At 33.4% G+C, this 11,666-nt stretch overlaps 2 protein-coding genes across 2 annotated transcripts; one reads left to right on the plus strand and one right to left on the minus strand.

Annotated features, from left to right (window-relative positions):
* Window positions 1-3,152: 3,152 nt before the first annotated feature.
* On the plus strand, window positions 3,153-8,639 carry LOC124911889 (guanylate-binding protein 3-like). Its single transcript, XM_047452421.1, has 14 exons — window positions 3,153-3,479; window positions 3,574-3,735; window positions 4,040-4,105; window positions 4,209-4,352; window positions 4,724-4,837; window positions 4,947-5,048; window positions 5,125-5,310; window positions 5,391-5,480; window positions 5,546-5,680; window positions 5,854-5,976; window positions 6,456-6,541; window positions 6,623-7,235; window positions 7,324-7,401; window positions 7,479-8,639. Exons 1-14 carry the CDS (start codon window positions 3,231-3,233, stop codon window positions 8,499-8,501), a joined length of 3,171 nt encoding a protein of 1,056 aa, XP_047308377.1. The 5' UTR covers window positions 3,153-3,230; the 3' UTR covers window positions 8,502-8,639.
* Window positions 8,640-8,914: 275 nt separating this feature from the next.
* LOC124912159 (auxin response factor 3-like) lies at window positions 8,915-11,290 on the minus strand. Its single transcript, XM_047452721.1, has 8 exons — window positions 10,790-11,290; window positions 10,651-10,707; window positions 10,440-10,589; window positions 10,156-10,331; window positions 9,936-10,091; window positions 9,739-9,858; window positions 9,592-9,667; window positions 8,915-9,522 (listed from the first exon to the last, which is right to left on the minus strand). Exons 1-8 carry the CDS (start codon window positions 11,009-11,011, stop codon window positions 9,037-9,039), a joined length of 1,443 nt encoding a protein of 480 aa, XP_047308677.1. The 5' UTR covers window positions 11,012-11,290; the 3' UTR covers window positions 8,915-9,036.
* Window positions 11,291-11,666: the final 376 nt, after the last annotated feature.

An 11,666-nucleotide genomic window follows, 5' to 3' on the forward strand; every position in this document is an offset into this window, starting at 1 on the left:
TTTAACATGTTTTTCACGTTTTTCACATTTTTCACATTATTAACACGTTTAACACGTTTGTAACATGTTTAACATGTTTTTCACACGTTTTTCACGGTTTTCACGTTTTTGGCACGTTTAACACGTTTTGACACATATTCCACGTTTTTGGCACGTTTAACACGTTTTCCACGTTTTTGGCATATTTTGATATGTTTAACACGTTTTTGATACGTTTAACATGTTTTTCACATTTTTAACACGTTTAATACATTTTCACACTTTTGATGTCAAACGTGTGAAAAACATATTAAACGTGTCAAAAATGCCAAAAACGTGTTAAACGTGACAAAAAAGTGTTAAAACTTATCAAAACATGTTAACGTGCAAAAAAATATGTTAAACATGTCAAAAATATGTTAAATGTGTAAAACGTGTTAAAATGTCAAAAACGTGTTAAACATGCCAAAAACGTGAAAAACGTGTTAAACATGTTATAAACGTATTAAAATGTTACAAACATGTTAAACGTGTTAAGAATGTGAAAAACATGTTAAACATGTCAAAAACTTATTAAACGTACCAAAATGTGAAAAACGTGTTAATGTGTGAAAACGTGTCAAATATATCAAAAATGTGTTAAACATGCCAACAACGTGAAAAACATATTAAACGTGTGAAAAACGTGTTAAACATATCAAAAACATGTTAAAATGTTAAAAACGTGTTAAACGTGCCAAAAACGTGAAAACCGTGTTAGACTTATCAAAAACGTGTTAACGTGTTAGTTATGTTAAAAACATGTTAAACGTAAAAAAAACGTGTTAAATTTGTCAAAAACGCGTTAAACGTATTAATCATGTCAAAAACGTGTTATTAGTATGAAAACCTGTTAAACATGTCAAAATTTTGTTAAACGTGCCAAAAATGTAAAAACGTGTTAAACGTGTGAATAACATGTTTTAAGTGTGAAAACGTGTTAAAAATATTAAAAACGTATTAAACGTGTGAAAACGTGTTAAATATATCAAAAACGTGTTAAAATGTCAAAAACGTGTTAAATGTGTCAAAAAACGTGAAAATCGTGTTAAACTTATCAAAAACGTGTTAAATATGTTTAAAACATGTTAAACGTGCCAAAAACGTGAAAATTGTGTTAAACTTATCAAAAACGTGTTAACGTGTTAAATATGTTAAAAACGTGTTAAACGTGCCAAAAACGTAAAAAAACGTGTTAAACTTGTCAAAAACGCGTTAAACGTATTAAACATGTCAAAAACGTGTTCAACGTGACAAAAACGTGAAAAACGTGTTATTAGTGTGAAAATGTGTTAAACATGTCAAAAATGTGTTAAACGTGTCAAAACGTGAAAACGTGTCAAAACGTGTCAAAAACGTGAAAACGTGTCAAAAATGTGAAAACGTGTTAAACGTGTGAAAATTGTGTTAAACGTGTGAGAAACGTGTTAAACGTGTGAAAAACGTGTTAAACGTGTGAAAAACATGTTATAAGTGAAAAAATATTACAAACGTGTTAGATGTGTGAAAAACGTGTTAAACATGTGAAAAATATGTTAAACATGTCAAAAACGTGTTCAACTTAAAATTTGAATATGATTAGTTTATATTGGATTAATAATAGAGAATTAAAATAAATTTATATAATTTGGGTAATTTGGGTAACCCTAACCCAACCCAAATTAAACTCAGCCCATACTCAACCCAACCCATACTCAACTCAACCCATATTAACCAACCCAAATTAATATTTTGGGTTTGGGTTTGGGTAAACCCATATTATGCTCACCCCTACCCACATTAAAAAAAATGCAATAATTAGTGGAGACAATTATATTTTCTAATAATGATTTTATTTTTGAATTATCAGGATACACGTTTAAATTGAAAACACTTTCAGATGGAATTTAAATGACATTTTGGTTTCTTAAACTAATTTTTACCATTAGACTATTTGATCTACTCTTACCACTATGTTACCCGATGCATGTTACATGGTGGGATAACTTTGAGTGTATTGTGTTATATTAATTTATTTATTTTTAAATATGAAAAACCAAAATCAATATATTTATATACATTTTAAAACAATGTGCAACACATATATTACAACACAATTATAGTATGGAATTCATTCTAATTTAAAGATGTGCAAATTTCATATTTCAATGCTCAAACCTTTGTAATTTATTCTTAAAAAGTTAATAATACCTTCTAATTTATATTGTCTGCCCTCATTTTAATTTAATGCATTTTTATTAATTACGTATTTTCTTTTTAAGTAAAAATCAAATTTAAGAATTGTTTAATATAACAATAATTTTGATATTTGATCAAATGTATAACACACAAAGCCAGGGTATATTTGAATGTGTGAAATTTAAATTTAAATTAACATTCAATTTAATTTCTATGCTTGAGAAAGCTATAAAATTGTAATTTAATCACAATTTATATGTTTGAAAAAATATATAATAAAAATAATTTTAATATATATTATTTATTTTATTAAAATATTAATTTGACATAACCAATTAGTATTGCTCAAGTATTAAAAAAAAAATTTAATTTAATTTCTTAAATTAATATATATATATATATTATAGTCCAAAATATTAACTTATTAGAAGGAAAAAAAAATATCGATTTAATATTTTAAAATTCTAAATTAAAAAAAAATATTATCTATTGAAAATTTTAATGTGTTCTAATAATAAAATAAAATTTGTAATTATAATTTCGACCTAAAAATAATTGAATTGAGAATTATAAAATTATACTATATTTTAAAATTCAAATTACAATTCTTAATATTAAATGATTATCCAAGAATTGAAATTAGAATTCCAATATCAATTTTAGATTTAACATACGCCTAACATTATCAATTTTAGATTTAACATACGCCTAACATAAACAAAATAAACATTAGAGTCAAAACTATTATAATATAACAAATTTTACTGAGAATAATATAATTGAAAAAAGAAAAAAGAAAATAAATAATTTCATTTAGTTCATATTATTATTTTTATATTGAGAAGGATGTAGAAATATGATGGGCTTTTTTTGTCGGAATATTTGGGCCTTAATAAATACCTAGTTTTCGTTCCCTTTTCCCTCATTTTAAAACATCTTTTTCTCCTTTCTCCCTCTTCTTCTTCTTCGCATACACACGATCCGATCAGGCACCAACGACGAGAAAAGAAGAAGAAGAATTGATCAATCAAACAATGAGGAGATTATTCTCAAGAGGCTCCAACGAATCACCTTCCCAGTCCTCTCCTGAATCCTCTACTCAACTTCCTTCGTCTTCTTCCACCGGTCCTCCAAGACCCATCCGTCTCATTTACTGTGACGACAAGGGCAAATTCAAAATCGATCCTGAGGCTGTTTCCATTCTTCAACTAGTCAAGGAACCCATTGGCGTCATTTCAGTTTGCGGTCGTTCTCGCCAAGGCAAGAGCTTCATTTTGAATCAGGTTCCCTCCTCCTCAATTTTCTCTATTTAGGGTTTTTTTTAGTTTTTTATTTGGCAATTGTATAATACTTTTTTGAATCTTCTGTTTTCTTTAGCTTCTTGGCAGAAGCAGTGGTTTTCAAGTTGCATCAACTCATAAACCATGTACCAAAGGGCTTTGGTTATGGAGTGCTCCCATAAAGAGAACTGCTCTTGATGGAACTGAATATAAACTTCTTTTATTGGACAGTGAAGGAATCGAAGCTTATGATCAAACAGTAAAGATCTTACCTTTCATATGTTTTGTTTGTTTGTTTGTTTGTTGGTCTTGGATACCCAATTAAACTATCTACTTGATTAGGAGCAGTTTGCTTCAAAATCATTTCCTTTTTTAAAATTTATTTTGCTGGTAGTCTGGGCATTATATCCAAGGAATGAGAAAGAAGTTGAAACATGTGAGAGTTATATGTCATGTTCCAATCAGAATCATTTTGATTGTTGAAATAGCTAACTATGTATTTTTTTTTTTGTTTGTTTCAAATGCAAGATTTCTCATAATTTATTTCTCAAAACTCTATGCAGGGAACTTACAGCACACAAATATTTTCCTTAGCTGTTCTTTTATCAAGCATGTTCGTATATAACCAGGTTTGGACTTCTTTTATAAATATTGCTTGAGATTGGTTTTCTCAACAAAACATAGAATTCGTAGTGTACACATATCTAATTCAAATGAATTCTACTAAACCAGATGGGTGGTATCGATGAAGGAGCACTTGATCGTCTTTCGCTTGTAACCGAGATGACTAAACATATCCGTGTAAGAGCCTCTGGAGGACAAAGTACAGCTTCTGAGCTCGGACAGTTCTCTCCTGTATTTGTCTGGCTTCTGCGGGTAATCTTTCTCAATTTGATGTTGCTTCAAATTATTATCAGGATAATAATATATTCTGTATAATCATTATAATGTCAAATTGTGTAAAAGATGTTGCCTCTAAAATTGTGTTAAAGATATACCTTTGAGTGTGTATGTGAATGAGATGGGGGTTGAAGGAGAGATTCTGAACTGAATCTAAGGATTGAATGCATTTAAGATTAATTTCCAAACAAATTTATGTTTTTAAAGTATAAAAAACCCAATATTTTTCTACCTGTATATTAGTATAAATGCCAATGTGTTTTCTTTCCAAACAGAATTTTAATGGTTTCAGTTGATTGAATTGCATGAAGGCATGATCCTCTTACACTAATTATTGTGATTTTCAGGACTTCTATTTGGACTTGGTGGAGGATAACAGGAGGATTACACCTCGTGACTACTTGGAACTTTCCCTGAGGCCAGTACAAGGCACTGGAAGAGATATAGGTTTCAAGAATGAGGTTATCATTTAGATCTTGACTTATTGTGTTCTACTTTGACCATTAAAGGTGTTTAAAAATTTAGCACCAAAGTGCTAGACATTTTAATGCTTGTGTTTGTTATCTCTAGATTCGAGAGTCTATTCGAGCCCTTTTCCCCGACAGAGAGTGCTTTCAACTTGTGCGGCCGTTAACCAATGAGAGTGATTTACAGAGACTTGAGCAAATTCCAGTGAGTACCTAGTATATTTCTCATGTGTGTTTGTTGATTTGTTTTTTTATGTCTATTATTTCTTCCCCTGATGTAGTTGGAAAAGTTAAGGCCAGAATTTAGATCCGGTCTAGATGCATTGACGAAGTATATTTTCGAAAAGACAAAGCCAAAACAAGTTGGTGGCACAGTAATGACAGGTCCTATTTTTGCCCGTATAACAGAGTCATTTCTAGATGCTTTAAATAAAGGTGCTGTGCCCACAATAACTTCATCGTGGCAGGTAAATACCGACTTAAGATTCTCTTTGATCTTTACTGTTGTCGATTCTATACCGAGGTTTTGAAGCATGGCTTTTTGCAGAGTGTTGAAGAAGCCGAGTGTCAAAGAGCGTATACTTTGGCTACTGAAGCTTACATGAAGTTCTTTGACCGGTCTAAGCCTCCCGAAGAAGTAAATATATTGTTTTGTTTTCAAAAACATAGATTGTATAGTTTTCTGATTTTGTTTGAATTTAGGTTGAGTTGAGGGAAGCACATGAAGAAGCAGTTCAGAAATCTATGGCCATTTTTAAGGATAATGCTGTTGGGGGTGGTTCAGTGAGGCTTAATTTTGAAAAGCGTCTCCAGAAGTTTGTAAAGAAGGCATTTGAGGTAGGTGTAGTTCCAAAAGGAAACATTTAATATATGCATTTGAACATAATGATATTTGTACTGCTTAAAAATCGTTGCTTCTGTTCCTATTCCTTATTATTTTTTAAATATGATGTGTACTGTGCAACCCATTGCTCCCACACTGTTTTAACCTCTAAGGGTTGGTGATATAGGACATAAAAAAAGATGCTTTTCGGGAGGCGTACCTGCAATGCTCCAAAGAGATTCAGAACATGGAAAAGACACTACGAGCAGTTTCTCGTGGTCCTGATGCAAAATTTGGTGCTGTCATTAAGGTAAAAAAGTCATTACCATATGAATGTTGTTTTTTATTGCTCCTTGCTTATTGAAGCGGTAGTTCTTGTGATTTTTATGAGAAAAAGGTTATAGTTTTGTTATTAATTGTCCTTTTATCTAGGGAAGACCAGATACAAGTACTACCCTTTAAAATTCAGATCCCTATGTTTTTAATTTGGGTGTTTTTCTCCTTTGAGATGATCTTAAGCTTTCACAACTTAATATGAATAGTATAGTACATACTTTCCTACTTTCTCCAAAAAAGTAAATTCCTGTTTCAAGTAATTTTATTAGAATTAATTGCTGCCTTGCTCAATATGACATGCAATCGTGTAAACTTGGCCTTTGGAATTATGTGATGTATTAACTCTTTAGATGCCGAGATATTTTAGGAGTTTTTAGAGGGATGCATGTATGCTACATATGGACTTTATATTTTCTTCTTCATAAGCATAATTTAACTGTAATTTTTTTTAAGGTTCTTGATGACATTGTATCCAAGTATGAAGCTTCATGTAATGGCCCTGAAAAATGGGGGAAGTTGGCAGCATTCCTAAAACAGAGGTACTTTTTCTTTTCTTTTTTTGTTTACTGGAGTCACTTATTTCAATGAATTTTCTTTTGATTCTCCTCTTATATTTCCAGCTTAGAAGGTCCACTCCTTGACCTGGTCAATAAGCAAATAGATCAGGTTGTGTCGGAGAAGAATTCTCTAGCACTGAGATACCGCTCAATTGAAGATAAAATGTTGTTGCTAAATAAGCAGCTAGAAGCCAGTGAGGCTTATAAAGTCAAGTACTCGAAGCGTTATGAGGAGGCTATAAACGACAAAAAGAAGCTTGCTGAAGAGTATACTAACATAATAACAAATATAGAGAATAAATCTAGCTCAATGGAGGAGAGGTGTTCCAGTTTGACGAAAACATTGGAATCTTCAAGGCAGGAATCAGTAGATTGGAAAAGGAAATATGAACAAGTTTTGTCAAGTAAGAAAGCTTTTGATGACCAGGCGAATTCAGAGATAACTATTTTGAAATCGCGGTGCAGCGCTGCTGATGCAAGATTAGCTGCTTCAAAAGAACAAGCTGAGTCTGCTCAAGAGGAGGCTGTGGAATGGAAAAGGAAATATGATATTGCTTTCAGGGAAGCTAAAGCTGCTTTAGAAAAGGCAGCTGTTGTTCAGGAACGCGCGCATAAGCAGACTCAAGAAAGGGAAGATGATTTAAGAGCAGAATGGTCGGTGGCTTTGGCTGAAAAGGTTTCTTCTTACTTGATTTCTATCTGCAAATTTCTTCTTATGCAGTTTTGTTGAGAACTTAAATGATATTATTGGTTGGTTACTGTAGGAAGAAGAAATTAAAGACAAGTCATCAAAACTCGAAAATGCAGAGCAACGTATGGCAACTTTGAATTTGGAGTTGAAGGTGAGTATGATATTATTATGCATCGTTTCCTGCTCAAATATCGCAGTTGATCTTACTTTAGATGTTTTTATATGTAGTCTGCAGAGTCAAAGATAAGGAGTTTCGATCATGAAATCTCCAATATGAAGCTCGAAATGAAGGAATTAATGGAAAGGTTGCAATCCGCTAACGCTACAACTCAATCATACGAAAGAGAAGCAAAGATATTAGAACAAGAAAAAACCTATCTAGAAGAGAAGTACAAGACAGAGTTCGACAGGTTCGAGGAAATCCAAGAAAGATGCAGAATAGCTGAAAGGGAAGCTAAAAGAACAACTGAAGTAGCCGACATGGCTAGATCAGAAGCTGTTCTTTCACAGAAAGAGAAGAGTGAGATTCAGCAAATAGCTATGGAAAGGCTAACACGAATCGAAAGAACTGAAAGACAATTGGAAACCCTGGAGAGAAGAAATAAAGACCTAAATAACGAACTAGAGAGACTCCGCCTAGCCGAAACAGACGCTCAATCAAAAGTGGCAATGTTGGAAGGAATGGTCGACGAACGGGAGAAAGAAATAGAATCGCTTGTGAAATCTAACAACGAACAGAGAACTGATACGGTTCAAGTGCTTCAGACTTTGTTAGACGCTGAGAGAAAATCGCAAGTAGAAGCTAACAACAGGGCTGAGGCACTCTCTATTCAGTTACAAGCAACACAAGGAAAACTCGATCAACTACAGCAAAAGCTGACTGAAACTCGTCTGAATGAATCAGCACTCGATAGCAAGCTTAGAAGTGCTTCTCATGGGAAACGGTCTAGAGTCGATGATTTCGATATGGGCGTGGAATCTGAAATGGAAAATCGATCGGTGAGACCAAATAAACGATCTAGAAGTACGAATACGACACAACAACATACTGAAGATGGAGGGTCGGTTTTTAAGGGAGATGATATCGACAGTCAGACTAACTCGGAGGATTACACAAGATTTACGATTCCGAGACTCAAACAGGAGCTTACCAAGTATAATTTCGGGGCTGAATTGCTCAAACTGAAGAATCCCACCAAGAAAGATTTTCTGTCTCTTTATGAAAAATATGTTCTTCCCCAGAAATCTTAGTGGTAAGTAAAGTAACCAAATTTTTAGAAATATATGCATTTGTTTTTTCTGGTTTAGTGTGTTTTTGGATAACATTTGTACTATGTTTGTGTATTATCTCAAAACTGTTGTGGTATTAAGTAAGTCACTGTTTTTATTTAATCATGATTTCTCATTTATAAACATTGAATAATAATAATTTTATATATTAATCAATTATATACTATAATGATGAAATAGATTTCTATGAACTATTATATCTTTTAAATTTCTCTACAAATTGTTTCAACTCTAATACAAACAATTTAAGAAAAAAAAATGGCTCATCAATTTTTTTTTTTCAAAACTGCTTTTTTTCATCCACATTAAATAACACTTTTCAAAAAAGATAATAAGTGACAAAACAAAATTTCACTAAAAGTGGTGAAAATTCCAAAATCAGACACAAACAAGTTACAAAGTTTCCAATGTTACTACAAAATCGCATTTTTCATGCATTCTTAAGAATTGCAAAATATCAAGTGACAAAATCTCTAACCGGACAGATATCGCCATATCAGGGGAAAACAACTTGACACGGTTTGGTATTATTCGTGTTGTTTTTACCCTCGATTAAGGGAAAACCAAATAGTCTACAAGAATGTGTAGCTCTTTCACCTTCGGTTGATGTTGCCATAAACTTAATAAACGTGTCCTTTTCTTTAACCATAGCTCTAACCGGTAATATTTCTTGACCTTGCAAGACCCTATTGTTGAATCCCATCGATTCAAAGAATCCCACGCTTCTGCCCCCATCATTATGGGTGATACACCTTGAATTGATCGGGTTATGATTCCGATCAATGATTTCTTGACCTTGCAAGACCTTCTGGAACCTCAATGGTTCGCCAAAGTCTGGTGGTTTCGTATGGGGCATATCAACTCGACTCCTCTTCACACCATATGGAATCAAATTGTTCGTTTTGGAAACCATTCCAGACAGCTCAATTTCCCATGGAGAAACTCTGTTGTTTCGAATTGTTTCTCTGTTGTCCCACCTTACCTGTTTTATGTATAAAAAACATTTCAGTCAACACATGCTACAAAACGAGAATGATAATGAAGAAAATACCTCGAGGCACCTCCACTTTGAGCATGGCCAACGAACAGGATCCACATCACTAACCCCGGTAATCACTCCAGCAGACCTACAACACAAGTGGGCAGTTATTAAACTAAATTGGCACGACCATTTCAAATTCCAACTCGAATTTCTCACCTTCTATCATCTCCATCTTCTGCATCAGCACACATTACGAACCTCGATCCAGCAACAAAGTTATGAGCAAGACTTCTAGCAAATCTATGGTATGGTATAAGAAAATCCAACATGATAGCCCTATAAACATCTTCAAATATTAGAACAACAAAGATTTATTTTATCATAATCGTGATCTTTAACAAAGAAAGACATACTTTGGATTGTAACAAATGTTAAAAACTCTTCCCATAGATACAGCATGAACAACATCACTCATCGTGCTACCCATACTATATACATTCGTAGAGTCACGGCAGTTCTTAAACTGATTTGCTCTTCTGATTCCTAATCTTAACTCGCCATCATTACCTCTGTTATCAACAAATCAAATTAATCATATTGTTTAATTTTGTTAGGGTTTCCAATTTTCCATACCTCAGAAAGAGCACAGCATCTCCAGAAATAAGCTTGTTCTTGTTCACAAATGCACTCCAGCCAGTGGTGAGTAGATGCCTTCGAGGTTGACCGCGATAGATATGGCGAAACCTCCATTCAATCCCATGCAAATCTTTCGCCACGAGTTCTTGAGACGGTCTCTGTTGTTTGTAGTCCTGCGGTTACTCAACAACAATAATCAGTTACAGAAACGGAATATCGTTTTGTAACTTCCATGACGGTTACTCAACAACAATAATCAGTTAAAGTAATAGATTAATTACCAATGGAGGAAAACAGTCTTCTGCAGCACGACGAGGGACGGAGAAACCGCCATGAGAGCTAGTATCAGAAGCGGTTAGAGTCTTGCAGAACATGTGAGGCGTGATTGATTTTTCATCTTCTTCTTCTTCCTTCTCACATTGTTCCACAATCTGAGAACAGAAGAGATTTCATAATTTCATTTTACAATCATTAATGAAAACGGTTACATACCTCGGGATCAGGAATGAGAAAAACTTGAGCATAAACATCATCAATGGCGGCATCTGCCTACAAAAGAGTAACAACAACATATTCGTAAAACTGAATGAAATAACACAATGAAGCAGTAGTTTACCAAAATTCAACTTACATGAAGGAGTTTTACATGAAGAACTCGACAGAAAACGTGAGGAGGAAGATCGGAGAGGAATTGGAGATGTGCTTGTGGAAAGTAAACCATAGGAGTTCCTTTCTTAGGAAGAGAAATGAGAGGACCGGCACAAGCTTGCCAGAGATCCAAACATAGCGATGCTGAAGGTGAATCGAACGGTGATGGTTCATCGTCGTGATGGATGGAGTTGAGATCGAACATAATGGAACCCTAGATGAAAGCGAGAAATGGAAATTGAAGAAGAAAGTATAGCTTAAAAGCAGAGAAGAGAAGGAGAATCCTCCGGAAATTCCGGTTTCGTTTACTACTACTGATGCAGATACACAGATACAGTGAATGAGTGATGGTGATTAAGAAACAGTAATGAAATCTCAAACTAAGCATGAACTGATCTCGCCTGCAAGAAGCTAGAGAGCTAGCCTGCTACCTGTTACCTGCTTCTGCGCTGCCATTGAGAACGGGTGGGAACAGCTATTGACGTGTGGCCTGGAGAAAGAAAGAAAGAGAGAGATAATAAATAAATAATTTTAGTAACTGTTTTTTCAAAATTATAAATTAACATTTTCAAACACTTTATTTTAATTGAACGAAATATTTTATTATTAAAATAAATTTATGTGAAATTATTTTAACCAAAAATTTGTAACTATCTCTCAAAAATTATCAATATTAGTCATTTTTTTTATTCAAGACGGTGATAATTGATTATGTCCTAAAATTAAAACTCTATTACAAGAAGGAGTGTCTGTAATGTTTAATTTTTTTCGATATATAATTCAGTCAATTCAGTAAGTGAAATCACGAAACCATTAGACCGGTGATTAAACAGGTGGAATTTCAACATATATGTCTTGTT

This window comes from Impatiens glandulifera, chromosome 8 (genome assembly GCF_907164915.1).
Source record: "Impatiens glandulifera chromosome 8, dImpGla2.1, whole genome shotgun sequence".
NCBI classification, from domain to species: domain Eukaryota; kingdom Viridiplantae; phylum Streptophyta; class Magnoliopsida; order Ericales; family Balsaminaceae; genus Impatiens; species Impatiens glandulifera.